At 45.3% G+C, this 20,776-nt stretch overlaps 1 protein-coding gene across 4 annotated transcripts in view; it reads left to right on the forward strand.

Annotated features, from left to right (window-relative positions):
• Positions 1–20,776, forward strand: part of WDFY4 (WDFY family member 4) — a 415,677-nt gene that overhangs the window by 174,847 nt on the left and 220,054 nt on the right. For all 4 annotated transcript variants that reach the window (XM_084845114.1, XM_084845112.1, XM_084845113.1 and 1 more), the window contains one exon: positions 1,789–1,925. In XM_084845114.1, the coding sequence (XP_084701240.1) occupies positions 1,789–1,925 (137 nt within the window). The remainder of the gene's footprint in view (positions 1–1,788; positions 1,926–20,776) is intronic.

The raw sequence follows: 20,776 nt of genomic DNA on the forward strand, positions 1-20,776 counted from the left end.
GTTTTCAGAGGCAACCTAACTCTGGTTAGACAAAAATCAAAAAGATGGGTATCACCATCTTTCACTCCTTATAAATTTCCTTGTGGCATTTTGCTAGTGGCTGTCAAGAGACAGAATGCTGCACTCAGTGGACTATTGACATGATCCATCATGGAAGTTCTTAGGATTTTTGCTCAGGCTAGTTCAGGTGGCAGGGTGTCATTGCCAATGGCAGTCCATAGCTGATTCTCAAGGCAGGCAGTGCAGGCAGCCGTATGCCTAGATACTTAACTTCCATATGCTAGGGTAGAAGATGGAACCTTGTTGGCTGCTTCTCAACTTGAAAAACTCAAGAGGCGGTTCCCAGTATAGACAGAAAGGAGGCTCTTGGGTGGGAGAGAGCATAGTTTCAGAGAGATGAAGAATTACCTCAGTCCTGGCATCAAGACCCAACATTCTCAGGCCCACTGGGACTGTCACCTACCTACCCTGCCTGCTTCCCCCTTGACATCAACACCACTGCCTCTCAGGGGGCCTTGTCCTGGTGGTGTTGGCACCACTGAAGCCACCAGTCCCTACTCCCCTCAGGTAGGCTTACCTGGCACTCTTTGGATGGGAACCAAGGGGCCACTTGGCTCTGCTTTACATTGGCTGGCCACCAACTTCCCTACAATGCAATGCCCAGTGTCCAACGTGATCCGGGAGAAGGATGACTGATGGCTGCAACAGCATTCACATCAGTACCATTGAGGGCGGCGGGGGCGGGGGGCGGCATGGCAGCAGTGGTGGCAGCAACAATGTTGGGGGAACGGGCAATGGTGATGATGGGGGGGGGGTCTAGCCCGGATAGGGCAAGTGTGGGTGCCTTTGTGGTTCCAAAGGGGACCAAGCAGCACCAGCACGGAGGAGGTATCGGAGGCACTACGCAGAAGGACCACTCAAGCCTGGTGCTCACCCTGAATGCCTGCCTGTTCTCCTCCTCCTTAATACAACAACAAGCCATCAGCTCTCAAACATAACAGTATTTTACTGATACATAACATGTCTAGAATAAAACTATCCTCATCAGCCATTGCAGTACAACTACAGAAGCTTAATAGGTTAAAAAAAAGGAAAGGGGAAAAATGTATGCTCCTGGCATACATGACAGACCTCAGCTGCCCACTTGATGAACACCTTACTCTCTGTCTAAATACATCATTAAATTATCTTGAGCCTCCGTGTTGGCCCATTCTAGAGTATCACCCATGCTTATTTGCTTCCATGCTGTATTAAGTAACTAAAATCAGTCTTCACACAAGCAGAATTCCAACTTAATTTTTTTCTTTTGGAGTTAAAATCATCCTCCCATTCTACTTTATCTTGTTTCCTGGTGTTCTAACAAGAATTAAAGTGGTTTAAGGAGATTATCCAGAGTTAATTAGATCAAAACAAATAAATATGGGTGCTTGGTGGGGAAGAAATGGGACTGTCCTAAAGCCAAGGTTCATTAAATGTGGTACCTCTGAGAACCCATCCACATTACAACTTGTTTTACACCAGTTTTAAGCGTAATGGCATCTGTCAACGAATATTGGGAATCTTGCTTGTGCCATCACCACCACACCCACTCACAGAACTTTAATTTTCTAGAGAGAGGGAAGGAAAGACTTTTAAAGCAGTTTTTAAGTGTGATGTGGCTACAGTTTGAGTCTCAATTCCACTTAAACATCTGGGCCATGCTTTTTGTAATTGCTAACCTGTTTCTAACATTTAGGAAACTTGGTCGTTCTGAATACCAGCTGTCTTTTTCTTCTCCCTGGTCTTTAGCATCAGAAAAAAAAATTCCCCAGAACAAGGTTCCAGCCCAGGCATCAAGCAAGATAAGTTATTGGAGTGGAAGCTTGTCTTCAGCAGTGAAACTGATACCCAGCAAGAACATAAAGCAGATGGGATGCAAAGCTAAGGTAACTTGCATCTTCAGATCACCTGCACAAATCTTATGGTTTTGGCAAAGTGTTTCCTAAGAGAAATAAAACTCAGAAGGTTCTACCAACTAAAGCAAAATGGTATGGAATGCAATGCTAAAAATCCTGAATTACATAGCCACAGAGCCCGAATCCTAATCAGACTAGCATAAATGTATGCAAATTGCTTGCATTTACTTTGTAACAGAATGTGTATGTTTTTTTGTTTGTTTTTAAGAATTTGGTATTTTACTATTTTTGTGTTGGATGATGATTGATGAAGGCCTGTGGGAAGGGTAGGCCTAAAAATGCAAGGGGCAGGGATAAGTGGGGCTAAGGAAGGATGGACTGGGAACTGTGCAGAATGAAAAGTCCTTTCACCTTGCCTAGTCCCACTGTTTGCTAACATGTAGAGGCCAGATATATTTGTTTTCCATGTTATGGGCTCCTTCACATGGAGCTTTTATCCTGCGATTGAGATTGCTCCTTCACGGAAGTTTGCAGGCTCTTTACATGATGCCGTGACCCTCCAGGGCATCTCCTGCACTAAATGCCCTTTGTTCGGTTTTTAAATAGATTGCAGATAATGAGCTATCAAATTACCCCCATGTGTTCAGCCTCAGTTTCCTCCGAGAAAAGAGTTAAAGCGGCAAGAAGAGGAGCGAGATCAATGAAAAATAATGGAAGACTCAGATACGGAGAGAAGGAGGGGGAAGGGGAGGGGGAAAGGAAGTGCGTGTAAAGGGAGTCAGTTGTGATCCTGCATTTAAAACAGAAGCAGAAAGCTCCGTTTTAAATGCAGGATTTTAGGCTGGTATAGAGATGCCCAATGTATCTGCCTTTTCTTTTCTCCACAATGCAAAGTTGGGGAGTAGGCTCAAAGATTGTCCCTTAGCTCCTTTTGTTGGATGTTGGTTGAGCAACTCCCTTCCAGGTGTGCTCAGGAGTCCATGATACCATTCAGTGCTGGCACCAACTATTTGCCTTGGGGTCTGTTTAATTATTTCTTAAAATTAATTTTGATTATTACAGCTGATTACACCTCACTGAGCAAAGTAATTGATATTTGGTAATGCATCCCAAGGAACGTTTTGTAGAACATGCTTTTTGCTGTTGAAGGTTAAAGACTGTTATTACTTTTTCTCTAAATATGCTCACATCATTAGTTCTTGCAGTAGAAAGGGTTGCCATCTGGAAAAGGCAGCACAGAGACATTATTCAGGCACAAGTGCATGAAATTGGTGTTTCTGCATCTTCTGTCTCTATTCTCTGAAAGGAAGAGGTTCATAATTAAAGGAGGAGCTGGATTTCAGGGAAACATTACTCATTTTGTGTTATTCTTTATCATGTCAGTGTCTGACAGTTCCAAATCTGATAAATCGTTTTTTTGTAGTGTGACATGCAACCAAGATTCCAAATCTTTGCCTCTGTCCCTACTCCAGGCAATTATGTTTTTGTGTGCTTTGCAGGCAGGCCTGCTCTGCAATGGACAAAGTTACTCATAAGAGACCATTTTTGAAATTGCCAAATCTACAAATGGGTGCAACCTTATTCTCTCTACTTGGTGCCATACAGTGGTCCAGACACCGGGGTATTTTCCAGTCCACCCAGGAGGCAGGAGGTTTTTTAATTGAAGAAGACTAGCCCAAAGGGTTGGGCTAGGTGGTACCTTTCACTTCTTCCCTAATGCCAGTTTTTCTCCTGCCTCTGCAGTGTTTGGAAGTAGGTTGTTTTCTGGGTCTGTGCCTTAGAGCAGACCTAAAGGAAGACAAAACAGAGAAGAAGTGAAGAAGGCAGCAGCCTAAACAAGAAAGAGATACTTGCCTCAAGCTGTTCCTGAGCCACCTCAGGGTTGGTCTCCCCCACCCGTACCCTTTTAGGCCTAGAAAAGAGCAATGGGGTTTGCCTTCCTGCCACCCCCATTGGTCTCTGGAGTTGGGAGTTGACTCGTTTGTAAGGGGTAGCACTGGAGTGATTGAAAGAGTGCTTCAGAACTAAAATTTGCACCTGCGGATGATTGCAACAGTGTGTTAATGTGCCAGCCTCATTTCAGGGATGTGACAGTGAGTACTGCTTTTGCAGAGCAAGCATTGGGGTTCCTGTTTCTGCATTTTTCTACAATGGGTGCTTCCTTCCACCTTTGCTTTTCACACTCCTGCTTTGCTCTTCAGTCTATGGAGTTCTGACTTCTTCTGTCTGGGGAAGAGGGACCCCCTTCTCCTCCACTGCTTCAGTGTCCAGGCCTAAAGGAACACAGGGTGCTTCCAGATGAGGCTTTCATAGTGCAACCGTCTGCCTTATTCATGGAATTTTACAAATGATCCAGACATCATTGTCTTCATTTTGTAGCCCTTATGTCCCACCAGAAAAAAATCTGTTTAGGAGGAAAAGATGGAATAGCTTTACAGTGCATTTTGATTGTTTGCCCTCTGCCTGGAAACATGCCTAGTGTCTGCTATTTGTGGACTTTTTAGTGTAAGTTACTTTGGAAAGGCAAAGTTTACTCATTTTTTCTAGGCCCAAATTGTGGGCTGTTTGTTCAGGAACAAGCAGATAAAGGATCAAATTTGAAAATGGAAAAAGAAACTAACCAGCAGAACAATCTGAGGGTCCTCCCCAGTATAGTAAAGGCTTAAAATTTAACCCTATCATTTCCCATTAATATATTTTGGGAATTAATGTTACCTTGTTAGCTGTTGTGGCCTTGCCAGGCAGCTGAGCTCTGGGTTCCACCGGTAGACTTGGGAAATTGCCTCTCCCCCCACTCAAAAAATGATTCCTGTGTGATCACATGCATATTATACTGCTTTTACTATGTGTTATGGGCCCTAAGAAAATAGCTTTAGAAAGGCTACCATTCTCACACACTCGTCTTTGGTCTCTGAGGCTTCACATTCATGTTCTGAGGAAATAACCGTGCAACATTGCCTGCTATTCCTGAAGCATCCTTTTCAATCTCAAGGCATTCAGATGCAGCTTTTACCCTCCCAATTAAATCTTAAGGCATCTATGCCTATACCCAGTCCTGGCTGAGGAAGCTCAGGTCTGCCTTCCCACCATTTCCACTTATCTTAGATCTGAATATAATGAGCAGTCATCACCCTACTGGCTCTTTGCCGGTCTTATCAGACTTCAGACCTGACTGCTGCTAAATCATACAATCCACCTATCCCTCCTCAATGAAGGCCCCTTCCTCTACCCCAAACTGGATCTGCGTTACCTCTCATGTGGAGACTAAAAGGAGATCTCCACAGTGGTGGGGTTAGTTCGCTTTCAACTTTGCTACAGTTTTTACTGGAGTCGAATCTGCTCCATCTGGGGACACATGGGGCTTGAAAGCCTGGATTATCCCAAAGCTAGCCTCAGCAGGTCACACGGCAGTTTCCTGCAAATTGTCTGGGTGGCTACCAGGTGGAGTCTCATCCATGTCAGCACTTAGAGAGCCTGTTCCCTCCCTCCCACTCTCGTCTTGTTCTGCCCTTTCTGCTTTTTCAGGCCAGTGTGTGTTAGCACCTGCCTCCCCAACCTATGCCCGATTCCCCCCATTTTTTTTTTATACTGTCCCTCTAAAACCGCAGTAGCGCAATAGCAGGTATAGGCACTCCTGTACAAATGCACTATTTCACAATAGGGTTATAGTGCTATAGTGCTATGGGGTGTAGCTACTCCTGTTCAAATGTGCTATTTCATGATAGTGTTATAGTGCTATAGGGGGTAGCTACTCCTGTTCAAATGCACTATTTCACAAAAGTGCTATAGGCAGTATAGGTATCGCTACACAAATGCTCTATTTCGCTATGATGCAATACGGATATCTTTTAAATGCGCAATTGCAGGTTCCCCAGTAACTACCTTGGGAACTGCAATCTTGCCGAAATGGTGGAAACATCGGGGAGACACAGGCAGGGAAAACATTGGGGAAACCCCCCTTGACCAGGGTCAGTGAGGTCACGGCCAGGTGAAAGACACACCCCTGGGCAGGGCTATCATGCCAGAGCAAATGCGGAGGGTTGGTGCACGCTGCAACAGAAGTGCAGATGAGCTGAATTAAGGAAAACAATCAGACTAAAAGTAGTCTCAGAAAAAATGGCTTTTCAGCGCAAAACTCCAAGGTGACTGTGGATGGCCGTGAAGTCATGTGCCCTGAACGACCTCCAAATGCAGCCCTCACAGTAAATCACTCATGGAGACACCATCTAAAGAGAACAAGGGTAGGAGACTTAGATATTCTTCTAAAATACTTTACAGTCTTCTGGCATCCCAAAGGGACTCTATCACTAGGGTGTACCAGAACACTTGGACTCTTGATGTCAGGACAAATACCTCTATCCCATTGCCCTCAGTTGCTACTATGCTGAAGTTTCTCTAGGCGGGTCTTGGGTGAGGTCTGAAGCCTTACTCCTTTTGCAGACAGGTAGTGGCTCCAAGTTCAATTTTATCCATTAGGGACTGAATTTCATTTTGTTGAAGCTCTTGGGGGCCACACTGCAGTGGTGGATGGGATCAAAAATGAAATCTACCAGCATATTTTAGCTTAAAGCTCTTACTTCCGGTAACTAAGCCTTAGGAGAGGTATGTCAGCCTTTTAGAACAGGAAAATAACCTGTACAAAATTTGGGAAACCACCAAATGATTGGTGGTTGGGGTGGGGCCAAAGAAAGGAGGCATGGCCTTCCAGGGAACTCCAGGAGGACTGGATTGTGACTCCCAAAAAGCCAGATTTGGCCCCTGGGCATGAGGTTCTACACCACTGCATTAGGGTCTCAACTGTGCATTAGGCACAGTTTTTCCCTTCTGGTGATACCTAGCTTCCCACTTGGCAAATGAACTGGATATTTCAAGTATTACCAAGTCCTTCTTTGAGCAGAGGAGAGACACTGTTTGTCTAGTGGCCATCTCCTTTTCACACAGGCGATCAGAACTGGCAGTGCTAACTGCTGACCAACATTCTGAATTTTCTATTGATAGGGTGATTCTTTGTCCCAGACGAATTTCGTTGTTCGTAAAGCTAATTCTACCTTCCTCTTGTCCAGACTCCTGACCTCCCAAAGAGATGGAATGCCATTGTCTAGATCAGGCATCGGATTCCCCATCTGGCCTGCCAGCTTGTTACCTAGGTCCCAGCCCTCTCCTGGCAGGGAAAAGTTCTTATCTGTGATCAGCAAGGTGTAAGAGTGTTTCCCTGCTGATCACAGAAAAAGATTAATCTCTCTTAAAAAGCCAAACTGAACAAATTTCTCACTCATCCCTAGCCCATATGCTGAAATTTGCTGTGGAATAAATTATGCTGGTAAACACCCCGAGTTCTCATCCAGGGTGAAATGTGAATGAAATGTGTCACTCAAATGTGAAATGTCTGATCTTCTAACAAAAATATGTAACGTGTCCCTAAGATCAGCCTTTGTACCGAAGACTGGAGAAAAGCCAATGTAACACCTTCTGAGCACGGGGGCCAGGGCCAGGGATCCAGGCCCATCTACAACAAACTTGTCCCATGGTGCTAGCCTGAACCTCAGCACTCCTCTTTCCTGCATCTCATCATTCAGGCTGGCACCATGGGGAAGTCAGTTGTGGTTGGCTTGGATTCCTGATTCTGGCCCTGACTTCCCTAATCTTGCTGACCATCATCTATCACAGCTTCTCTGTGCACAAGAGAGACATAGTTTATATATACACATACATACAGAGGGGCATCATTAGCAAAGGCACCCCTGGGCATGGGCCCCGGATCTTTTTTGAGCTGTGCCCCCAGGATCTTTTGAGTTGTCCTAATTGCCTTTTCTCTTCTTTTTTTACATTTTCCTATTGACTTGCGTTTGAAAACAAAAATGGCCATAACGTTTTGAGTTTGTATGATAAATACATGACATTTGGAGACCTGGTAGCCCCCATGCAGTTGAGTAAATTTGCCAAATTTCAGGCAGTTAGGCCCACTGGGTTTTGTGCTAATCACAGGTAAAATGTGCTATTTTCAAGAAAATCTGTCAAAGCAAAGAGCTATTTTTTGTGTGTGTTTCCACATACGTGCATGGAATTTGGGAACCTGGCAGCCCCTATAGAAATGACTCAGCCTGCCAAAGTTCAGACAGTTAGGTCCAGTGGCTTTTGTGCTAGCCACAGGTAAAATTTGCTTTTTCCAAAAAAATCCATCAAAATAAAGAGCTATAATTTTTTTGTGCTTCCAAATAAATTCATGGAATTTGGAGACTTGGCAGGCCCTATGGAGCTGACTGAACCTACCAAATTTCAGACAGGTCCAGTGGCTTTTGCACTAGCCATGTGTAAAGTTTCCTTTTCTCAAAGTCTAAAACAAAAAGTAAAAACTCTCAAGCCACCCAGGTGATTAGAGATCACTATCCCTAATCTCTGGTGTAGGGTTTTTTTGAGGTGCAAAAATTTTCTCTCCCTCTGCTTTTCTGCTCTTACATGCCCACTGTTGGGAGCTTGCCTGCAATGAAATTCTGAAGAGGGAGAAGGAAGGGAAGAAAGAGCTCCATGTGAAATACTGGTATTTCACATGGCATCTGATTTTACTGCCCCAAACTGGAACCTTTGGCTTCTGCAGACATTTAGTAGATTCAGTACAGCAAAGGATCCAATCAGCCTCCACATACTTCTTTCTCCCCCTCCACTTTAATTTCTCCTAAATAGCTGTAGGACTCAAATCATCCCAAAGCGAGGGTTAGGACTATGTGGCGTCATGATCGAGAAACTGCTGGGGCTTTTAAATAGGTTCTACAGCTTTAAAAAAGCTAGAAAAAGCCCTCAGCCACCTCACCTCATAAAGTTCATTTAAGTACATGCAATCCTTACAAATCCTGCACAGCCTCCTAAATTCCTCTGAAGTACTACCTCTCTGAAAGGAACCAATTGGCTAGGGAATTCTCTCTATCCCCCCACCCCCGTGCACATTTCCAGTCACCATTCTTCTTCTCCCCTCCCCTCCCCTCCCCTCCCCTCCCCTCCCCTGTTCTTTCTCTCTCTCTCTCTCTTCTTTATTCCACCCAGAGAATATCTTGGGGAATTCTTAAAGAGAGTTCTCTTTGGCAGGTAAGATAAGTTGTGAACTCTATTTGACTTTATACAAAGAGTCAAGAGGGTTGGTTTTTCTCCTCCTCCTCCTCCTCTTCACTCAAGTCTTTGAGAAGAATGGATTCACATGGTCACAGAGAAACAAATCTGGGGCTGTTGCCATTATCCAGCAATAGGAACTGCTGTAGCTCAGTGGTAGAGCACATGCTTGGCAATGGCATGCAGAACGTCCCAGGTTCAATCCCCAGCATCTCCAGGTAGTGCTACAAAAGAATCCTGCCTTAAACTTTGGGGAGCCGCTGCTGTCAGTCAGTGTCAACAATTATTGGCTAGATGGACCCAGGGTCTGACTCAGTATAAGGCAGCTTCCTATGTTCCTATGAACAGAAAGCTTTAATGTAAAAATAGGAGTTTTTGGTTTGTTTTTTAAGTGGAGGGGAGACCAATATTGCTCATTTATGCAATCCTATGTATGCCTACTGAGAAGTCCCATTATGTTTAATGAGGCTTGCCCTCAGGAAAGTGTGCATAGGATTCCAGCACAAGTTACTTTTGTAGGGAGGTTTGCACCTTGACGTTCTACATGTTTACTCAGAAATAACGCATGAGTTATGAGCATGGTACTACTACCCTTTCAGCTCAGTCTTATGCGTGTTTTGTCATTGGTTTGGGATTTTTTTTGCATGAACTCTAGCTTCAGTGGTGAGGGAAAGGCACTTTGTACATGCTCAGAGTTTCTCCATAACTTAGCCCTGGTTTTGAAAACAGACTCATTGGCTGAATCCTGGTGAAGTATTGGCACAAATGAAGTTATGGGGAGGAAGATACAATGAGAGCTTGTGTATAACAAAGAGGAGGTAGAGAGGAGTTGCACAAAACAAGACATCTGTTTTGATGAAGAGTTGCTCGAGGATGGTAGGATGAGGAGGGATGGTTGCATGGAGGGGAATAGAATTGGTAGGGGGAGAATGTAAGTGCTCAGTGGTAAAAGAGAAACATTCTGCACACGCTCAGGGGCTCTCTGTATTTAAGAACATTAGAAGAGCTGTGCTGCATCAGACCAAGGTCCATGTAGTCCAGCTTTCTGATCACACAGTGGCCAACCAGATGCCCATAGGAAACCCACAAGCAGGACATGAGTGCAATAGCACCTTCCCACCCATGTTCCCCTGCTGCTAACATTGGTGAAATGTAACTAAATTCAAGTAATTCTAAATTTGCATGCATGTATATCCTTCAGAAACTTCGCAGGTTCCTTGCCTGGGGGAAACCTCTGATGATCTGTGCATTTTCTTACAAATTTATCCAAAAACCATTGGGGAAGGGGTAAGTGGAAGAGAAAGCAAATCACTCCCTCCCCCAAATTGGAGAACTCCCCTTCCGCAAGAACTGCTTCACCAATCCTTCTGAAACTTTGCTGGTTTCTTACATATGGAGAACTCTAGGCTGTCCGTAATTTTCAGAACAATAGTCCACAAGGAACATAGGGAGATAAGCATGTCCTCTTTTGGAGACCTCAAAATGTCAAGGCCACCCATTCACAAAAACCCTTGTGGCTATCATTCTGAAATTTGGCAGACATGAGCTCCTCTGATGGGGCAATGAATCCTGAAATTTTTATCCACTTCTTCCAAGTAATAAAAATGTTATTGGCAGTTCCCTTTAAAAGAAAATCAAAATATACACCCCACACCTATTTTTTTTTCTGACATTGGGCAGGTGTAATCTCCTTCTAGGGGGCTACTATGCCTGAAATGATCATCCAGTTCTGACCAAGAGAAAAAAGTTACATTTTCCCCCCTAATTTCCCATAGTAGTCAACAGGAAGCATAAAGACTCATTTTTTCCAAACATTGACTCAGGTTTGGTGCTGAGCTGAAGTGGTGTGACTACAAATTGGCCCGAGCAGAAGCGGGATGTTTTCCAAAAAGCTGAATCGGGGTCTGAGTTGAAGTGGGGTGGGGGGTCAGTGCACACTTCTTATGTATGTATGTATGTAATCTATACATGCACTCACAAGCACACCGCATGCACACACCACACACACACACACACGCACACATTAAACGTGTGCTTAGACTCGGATATATATATGAGAAAATTTGTGTTATGGGCCTGTACCCCGGATCTTTTAAGAACCTAGCAACGCCCCTGTATATATATATGAATGGCAATGTATTACTGTGTTTTGAACAGCTTGTCAGAAAAAAGTAAATGAGTAACACTGCTAAGATACTTACAGTGCAATTCTAAGCACACTTGTTAAGGAGTAGCAAGCTCAATGGGACTTGCTTCTGATTAAGCATGCTCAGGATAGAAATTTAGCACACAATCCTTTTCACACCTTATATTTTGGTAGCCTCTGAAGTGAGCAGACTACACGTGTCAAAATCCTTTTCAAGGCTTTCTCTTATTGTTATGTTAGGTCTGTTATTTTTATTCTTTCAAGAGCCAAATAAGCAAATATATAATTATATTTCTGTGTATCATTTGTGTAACATCTTTATCTTCATAATAGAAAGATAATTAACATCACTAATTATCTAATTAAGTTCATTAAGCCTTTACCAACAGTGCTCTATGAAGCTGACATTATGTTCTACTGTCAACAAATGCTTTGATTTCTTTGGAAGTAATTAAAATGTAAATTAGCATGCCATTAAATACACAAGGGAAGTTTTGAATCTGATACTCATTTCAAAACTGCTCATGGCAATTCTTTTTTTCCCTTCAGTGAAACCAGACAATTTGCTATTAATGATATATATTAAATTATTTCCCCATCACAGCATGAATGTCTTATCTGATAACTGTTTCATGGCTAGAATACTGTGATGTGGCAAAAGATAGGACATTTCTTTAAAACTACTGAAATTGCATCTGATGGTAAATCTGGGCAAGTTTTGTGAGTACTGGAAGGTGTTTTCTGTTGTACTACTAATATATATGCTAATTTATGATGTCATTCTTCATACACAGACAGCGAAAGCATGAATGTTGCTTTGATGAAATACTACACACAGACAGTTGGTGATATGACTTTGGTTTTGAGGTTATTCTGTCTTTAGGGACTCCTGAATCTAGTGACTCCTAAGGCAGCTGCACACATCACTGCCAAGGGAGAGGGAAATGGGTTATCTGACTGCGATGCCCTTGTGGCTGCCTTGTCTGTGGGGTCTGAGTTTTAATGAAGTATCAGCATGGCCAGCATAGATATTGACAAGTTGCATATTTGTCCAGAGATAGTTGAGAGGCTCACCATAATCCTCACTGCCATGATTGAGTGCCATCTTCCCATGTAATGTGCACAGATGTGTGATCTTCTATGCACCCTGGTGTAATCTACAGTCATAGGTTTCATAAATATAAAAAATGAAAGTTGCATCCTCAAAGTATCATTCATTGTTTGCCCTGAAAGCCCCATAATTCCATGTCAGTTTTTTATGTTGAAAGTATATTGACTGTGTTTGTAAGGTTGGATGCTGAGGAATTGGAAGCAAAGGGAACTCAGTGCATACTTCTGCCAGCTAGGTCATGAGCTAAGGTCCATCTTGTCATAGAAAGAGGATTGTCATGGCAATTTGCTGTGTGAAGAAACAAAATGGTTAGCCTAGGGATTTATGGCCCTGCCTGAGCTGGCAGACATGGTCTCAGACCTGGTGTTGAGGACCTGCAGGTCTTTTGCCCTGGGAGACTTGAACATCCATCCCAAAGCTCTGTGGGCAGGAATGGCTGAGGACTTTGTGGTCACCCAAGTACTATGGGGCTATCCTACAACATTATAACGTCAACTCATATGTTAGGTCATTCACTGGATATAGTGTTTTGAGCTAGAGAGGATGATAGTGATCTGGGAGTGGGGGAAGTGTCAATATAGTGAGATCACTACCTGGTGGGGCTTAGGCTGTCAGTAACCCTTATCCTTTACAGGGTTGGGGGACCAGTTTGTTGGTCTACAGTTTGAGACTAGATGTGATTAAAACTTGGAAGGTGTCAACAATCCTGGAAGAGGTACAAAGATTCATTGGTCTCCGTTGATTCTACCAGGGATTTTTAAAAGATTTCTCAGATTGGGCAGCACCGTTATATCCTCTAACAATGAAATGAATACTTTTCTGTGAGAGACAGAAGCACAATTCAGAAGGTTGCCTGTGGACATGAATCCACAAACTGTCTGAATATACACTCACAATTCATCATAAACCTGAAAAGCAAAATTAGGCAAATGCTGTCAGCCATAATGGAGCAGTGAAAGCTAGATGCAACCTGCTCCTTGGAAATTATTTGCCAGGAACAATGTAAGGACTGTGACTGTGTATATTGTGTCAACAGACTGGGGTGATGTGGCCCAATTCAAGAAAAATTATTGATTTTTTGTTACAGATTTGCCTGTTTTTGAGGGTTGTTATTCCAGCATCCTTAGATATGAAAAGACACCTGGGCACATTTTTGTGCATGGCAAAAGATGTTAAACAATGAGTACATTCATGTCTCATGAAAAAAAAGCACCAGCAAGATGAGAAAACTCTCTGTTAGGGGGAAATGCTACAGCTTACTTAACCACGGGAATGTATTAAAAGTGACTTGAAAGGCTGGAAATCAGTATTTGCTGCTAGTATATGATACCTTTTCAAAGTATGTGCTGGCACTAGGGATGTCAGAGAATTCCGCCACGGATCTCGGTGAGGCCAAATGCCAGTGCATTCGCCCCCTTGAAATCTGTGGCAGAACGGCCTGCCCCCCCCGCCCCCCCATGGATCCCCCCGGGACGAGACTTACCTGGGGCGGATCTTCCGGGCGGCAGCGGCTCCGGCAGCAGCCGGTCTTCTGACTGGCTGCTGCCGCCGCCATTTCCAGGCTTGTGGGGAAAAAAAAAAAAGACGTGATAGGCTACGTAAAGATTTACGTAGCCTATCATGGCTAGCTTTAAAAAAAAGAAAAAAAAAGACGTGATAGGCTACGTAAATCTTTACGTAGCCTATCATGGTTGGGGGTGGGTTTTAAAAAAAACAAAACACCTACGCAAATGGCGGCAGCTACAGCCGCCGCCATTTGCGTTCCTTCTTTTTGGCCATCTTAATCTACGTAAATATTTACGTAGACTATGATAGCGAAAATCAAGGGGAACGTAAATAGCGTAGTAGGTGCTATTTGCATCCCTTTTTCATTCACCGTTTTAGCCTACGTAAATCTTTACATAGGCTAAAACGGGGAATCAAAAGGGGACGCAAATGGCGCCTGCTACGCTATTTGCATTCCCCTTGATTTTCGCCATCATAGTCTACATAAATATTTACGTAGATTAAGACAGTAAAAAGAAGGAACGCAAATGGCGGCGGCCGTAGCCGCTGCCATTTGCATACACGTTTTTTGTTTTACCCAGAGCCCTCTGCGGCTGGAAACCTGGCTGCGGACGGCTCTGGCCTGGCCGGGCCGGGCCTGGCTGGCTGCTCCGCGGAGCTGCCGCGGAGCACAGCCAGCCGTTCCAGGATTCCGGGGGGAGGAACGGAACGCCTCCCCCCCACCATCAACATAATCCGCGAAAGGTAAGTCACTTTCATACATAATCCGCGAAATGTAAGTCACTTTCATACAGTGGCACAACCACTGAAAAATACAAGGACTGTGACTGAGACCAATGTGCTTATGAAGCATATTGTGAAGAAACTTTCCCAACCAAACTATTTGCAGTGATCAAGGGAAAACGTTTGAACCATGACTGCTTCAGGAAGTGTACTGGCATCTCAAAATAACCAAAGTTCATGGCTGACTGCCTGTTCTGTGAATTGAATGGCACAGACTCTTATAAAACGTATCACAAACTTTTTATTAAAAGCAATAGAAATTACGTACCCAGAATGATAAAGGAAATAAATACCTTATGAAACTTCTCCTAGCCTGGACCAACTATCTAATTATTTTACTCTAAACATCAGTTGACTTTTTCTTGGTCATTGTACCAGTCTTTTCCAAGCTGTACATACCCCCTGCCTACATCAGCTGTTTCCCCTGTTTTCCAGATGATGCTGGTTGTCAGGGTGGATACTGAGCCCATAGAATCCCAGAGTAGTCCTGATTTTGAGGAAGAGGAGTCGCTCCTGGGAGAGGAGCGCGCTTCTCTTTCCCAGGGCCAACAGCTGACGGAGATTCCTCCCACCAGCATTCCTAGCTTAGATAGCAGTCCTGGGAGTGACACAGCGCGGGAAGAAGACTTGATGGACGCGCGGCGCCGATAGGGATGTCAGAGAATTTCTCCACGAATCTCGGGGAGGCCGAATGCCAGCGCATTCAGCCCCCCGAAATTGGTGGAGAAACGGTCTGCCACCTCCCCGCCCCACCCAGGATGGGACTTACCTTGGTCGAATGTCCCTGCCGGCGGTGGTTCGGCGGCGGCGGCCGGTCTTCTGACCGGCTGCCGCCCCCGCCATTTCCAAGTAAAAAAAAAACAAAAAACAAGCCGTGATAGGCTATGTAAATCTTTACGTAGCCTATCACGGCTAGGGATGGACGAAAGTCCCTTACCTGATCCCGCGGCTTGCTTCGCGGTGGGGGGGAGGCGCTCCGTCCCGCCCCCTGAAATTCTGGCCGGGGGGGAGGTGCCCCGTCCCTCCGGCCGAAATTCTGGCTGGGTGGGGAGGCCCCCCCTTCCCTCTGGCCCTGGATCTTGTCTCCTGCCGGGACGCAAATGGCAGCGGCCATAGCCGCCGTTGTTTGCGTCCCTGCAGTCAGCCGTGATAGGCTACGTAAATCCTTACGTAGCCTATCACGGCTGACTTTGGGGGGGGGAAGCGCGTACGCAAATGGCGGCGCCCATGGGCGCCGCCATTTGCGTATGCACTTTTTTTTAAGTCAGCTGTGATAGGCTACGTAAACATTTACGTAGCCTATCACGGCTGACTGCAGGGACGCAAACAGCGGTGGCTATGGCCACCACCATTTGCGTCCCGGCAGGAGACGACATTTCGCGGCCGGAGGGACGGGGTGCCTCCCCCCCGGCCAGAATTTCAGGGGGAGGGACGGAGCGCCTACCCCCCACCGCGAAGCAAACTTCGGGATCAGGTAAGTGACTTTCGTCCATCCCTACACCGACGCAGAGAGCGGCGCCAAATGGAGGGCGCGGAAAGGAGGCGTAGTGTTGGCGGTTGGCGCGCAAACAACGGCTGCGCCCAGAGGATCCAAGGGGAAAAGGGGAGGGACTCTCCCTAGTCCTTAAGTTCAGGGGTCTGCCAGTGATTCCCTTTCAAATGGGGACCAACTGTTCCAACTTAGGGCATAGATACTCTGCTGCTCATATCTAGTTGCCAACAGTAGAGTTGTTAAGTTGTAAAAGAGGAATAAAGCTTTGAAAAGAATCCCTTTGTCTGTGTCTGGACGTGGCTACTAGATTAGACTAAGAGAGGCCTCCAAGGAGCCCTTGATGCTGGTTTCCATAGAAACCTCCTGAAGTCTACCTATATTTTTGTATTTTAGGCTCAAACCTCATGACTGTCACATCCATGTTCTTGTTCTCAGGTTCCTCTTTTGTAGGTTTCTAGACCATTCTGCACACATGCCACTGCTTATGCTAAGGTGGATTCTAATATAGCCATAGCAGTAGCAGTCTTTCATATCCTATTCCGTATATTCCTATACTACGCTAATTCTGTGCTACCCCTGTATGATGTGTGTGTAATACATGTATGCATTAATTTCATATACCCTTAAAATCTTTCAGGTCTGAGCCCCCTGGCATGTGTGTAGTCAGACAAACTAGGGATGTACGAAAGTGACTTACCTTTCGCGGATTATGTTGATGGTGGGGGGGGAGGCGTTCCATCCCTCCCCCCGGAATCCTGACCGGGGGGGAGGCGCTCCGTTCCTCCCCCTCCCCGGAATCCTCGAATGGCCGGCTCTGCTCCGCGGCAGCTCCGCGGAGCAGCCGGCCAGGACCGGACTGGCCAGGCCAGAGCCGTCCGCAGCCGGATTTCTGTCCGCAGAGGGCTCTGGGTAAAAAAACAAACAAACAATGCATACGCAAATGGCGGCGGCTATGGCCGCCGCCATTTGCGTTCCTTCTTTTTACCGTCTTAATCTACGTAAATATTTACGTAGACTATGACAGCGAAAATCAAGGGGAACGCAAATAGCGTAGCGGGCGCCATTTGTGTCCCCTTTTGATTCCCCGTTTTAGCCTATGTAAAGATTTACGTAGGCTAAAACAGTGAATGAAAAAGGGACGCAAATAGCGCCCGCTGCGCTATTTACGTTCCCCTTGATTTTCGCTGTCATAGTCTATGTAAATATTTACGTAGATTAAGACGGCCAAAAAGAAGGAATGCATATGGCGGTGGCCATAGCCGCCGCCATTTGCGTAGGCATTTTTTTTTTTTTTAAACCCACCTCCAACCATGATAGGCTACGTAAAGATTCTGCCGCCCGGAAGATCTGCCCCAGGTAAGTCTCGTCCCGGGGGGGATCCACAGGGAGGGCGGGGGGATGGCAGGCCGTTCCGCCACAGATTTCGGGGGGCCGAATGCACTGGCATTCAGCCTCACCGAGATCCGTGGCAGAATTCTCTGACATCCCTAAGACAAACAAGTTCATCTCAAGGTAAATACACTTTATTATGCTAAGCAATCAGTCCATAAGCAATTCCCGTTACAGACTGGGTCATCTTCTAACAACCCAAGGCAAAAATCCACGTTTACACTGAAACAATGCTAATAGTTTATCTAAAGACCCCTTTTTGAGATGCACTGTAGTAGAAGAGACAGTTGTTGCAACTCTTGACACTAATCTACAACACAGACCCTGAAAGGCTTTCTCAGTCCTGCCCTCAAGGAGGGTCTTCCCCTAGGGACCTCCGAGCTAACCTGGTACAACGCTTTACTTCCTTGCACTGCTCCTCCCTCTTTACTTTATGATGTCTGATCTGTGCATCTGCCTCACTCACCTCCTCCCCCTCTGAGAGTTTATGAGTCTCCACAGAAGGAGAAGTTATGGTTGGGCTTTGGCCCAACCAATTACACTGCCCTTGGGAAGATTCTTCCCTGTGTCTGTCTCTTTGAAGCTCAGGTCCCTCTCCTTCTGACTCTGAATCCACCTCCACAGTCTCTACAGGGAGTCTGGGCCCAATCCTGACACGACCCTACACAGCCTTAACTTTGTGTCATTTTTGTGGATTCTCTCTCTCTCTCTCTTTTGGCTTTCTTATTGCTCAGACACTCTTCCCTTCATTCTCTTCTGTATGAATGTTGTGTTTCTCATTTCCCACACACCCTGTTAGTCAACTCCTATGCATTTTTACTTGTAAGTAAGTCTTGCTGAGTTCAATGGGACTTACTCCTAGGTTAATGTGCATATGATTGAGAAGTAATAAGAGTTTAGAGTTCCTCTAAACATGTATGAAGTGCCTTTCCTTGAGTCATGCATGCATAATTGCAATTGCTGCTACGCCATTTGCGCCCCTGCTCTTTGCCGTGATAGGCTATGTAAGTATTTACGTAGCCTATCACGGTAAAGGCAGCTACACAAACGGCGGAACGGTGAAACTCCGGCTGCGGTTGGCCCCGGCCAGCAGCTTCATGGACCTGCTGTGGAGCGGAGCCGGCCAGGGAGGATTCCGGGGGGAGGGACAGAGCGCCTCCCCCCCAGTGCGGACACCCCAGCGCGGAACCAGGTAGGTGTTTCATACATCCCTACCTGGGGGTAAGCTGCTAAAATGCTGTTTAAAATGCTGTTTTAATGTTTTAATATAATTTTATTTGTTTGTTGTTCTTGTTCAGTCGTTACATCGTGTCCAACTCTTCGTGACCCCATGGACCATAGCACGCCAGGCCTTCCTGTCCTCCGCTCTCTCCCGGAGTGTGCTCAAGTTCATAGTCATTGCATCGGTGATGCTATCTAGCCATCTCATCCTCTGCCGTCCCCTTCTCCTTTTGCCTTCAATCTTTCCCAGCATCAGGGTCTTTTCCAGGGAATTTTCTCTTTGCATTAGGCGGCCAAAATAAAAATATTTGAGCTTCAGCTTCAGTATCTGTCCTTCCAATGAGCACTCAGGGTTGATTTCCTTTAGGATTGACTGATGTGACCTCCTTGCAGTCCAGGGGACTCATTAGAGTCTTCTGCAGCACCACAGTTCGGAAGCATCAATTCTTCGGCACTCAGCCTTCCTTATAGTCCAGCTCTCACAGCCATACATTACTACTGGGAAAACCTTTGTCAGCAAGGTGATGTCTCTGCTTCTTACTATGCTGTCTAGGTTTGCCATAGCTTTCCTCCCAAGGAGCAAGCGTCTTTTAATTTCATGGCTACAGTCACCATCTGCAGTGATCTTGGAGCCCAAGAAAATAAAATCTGTCACTTCTTCCATTTCTTCCCCTTCCTATATGCCAGGAAGTGATGTTATAAACAAACTCAGGTTTATAACTGAAGCAAATTGATTAGTTTATTGATACACAGTGTTTCATACAGAAAATAATATTATGTACTTGAAGAAATACTAGCAAAATTATATAAATGTTTTAAGAATGGCATTGACAATCGCTCAAGTGAAGAATCCTAAACCTGCTATTTCCTACTCCAGTTCTCTCCAGCCCATTTAGTTTCACATATCCTAAACAATCCTAAGTTTCCTGGCCATTCTACACTGCCTGGCATTTTGGATAAAGTTCAAACTGTGAGTTCAAGGATCCTTTCATCTCCAGAAATGCCAGGAAACAACAGGAAAAAGAAGGAAGGAAGGAAGACCAAACATTAGGAAGAGCAAAACAGAGTAAAGTGAAGTAGGTGAAGCTAAAGGTGCCACATGATTTTGACCCTGAAAATCCTTTCATACTGAGGAGAGATGGGAGAGACCAGATCTATTAATTACTTGCACCATCTTTGATTATGTAAATTTGAGAATGGAGCACATAGGTCAAGCTTGGCCAGTGCATCCAGCTCACCAGCTTCTTGCCCAGGCCCTGACACAACTTCTGGCATGGAAAAGCTCTGATCTCCAGTCAGCAGCTGATCACAGAGAAGAGATTTTCCCTGCTGAGTACTGAAAAAGGCTCTCTTACTCAGTTTCAGCAGGAAAAGCTCTTATCTCTGATCAGCTGCTAATCAGCAATAACAGCTTCTGCCAAGGAAGAGGAGTAGGGCCTGGGGAGGAAGCTTCTGAATGATTCAGTCCTGCTTAGTTCTGAGGCTTGTCCCGCTTGCTTCCAAACACACATGCAAAAGATTCTTCATCTTACTTCTGAATAGACAGAGGCTTGGTATTTGGGATACTATGTCTAAATGCTGCTGAGTGATTCAGTCCTACTTACTTCTGAGTAGATGTGCATAGGCTTGTTATTTGGCATGCTAATTGAAAGTGCAGCTGCGTGATTCAGTCCTGCTTTCTTCAGAGTAGGCGTAACACTGGTAAGAATCACATTTTGCCCTGCCCATTCTGCCTTTGGCCCCACCTACAGATGGAAGGTAGCCGCTGAGACCTTGCCCAGATTGGAATTGGCCCTCAGGCTGAAAGAGATTCCCCACCGCTGGGGTATAGGATTGCAGCCTTAGAACCCCCAGACTGATCGTTTTGCCTATTTAAATAAATTGATTCTATTGCCCTAATATAAATGAGCAGTAATTGATCACAAAACTCTTTTGCACAAGTCTCACTGACATGAATGGGAATTGTTCAAAAGCGGATCAGGGCTCTTTCTTTGCCATCTACCTCCCACTGTGGATTTTAGCAATGCCCAGGCTGTGCTCTTCTCTTTACATCTCACTTGGTGGAGTGCTTTGCCACAAGGTCACAGCAATGCCTCAAAACTGTGTTTTTCCTTCCTGGCAACTGCCCTCAC

This window comes from Heloderma suspectum, chromosome 3 (assembly GCF_057233095.1).
Source record: "Heloderma suspectum isolate Gila_16-S chromosome 3, 16-S_ref, whole genome shotgun sequence".
Lineage (NCBI taxonomy): Eukaryota > Metazoa > Chordata > Lepidosauria > Squamata > Helodermatidae > Heloderma > Heloderma suspectum.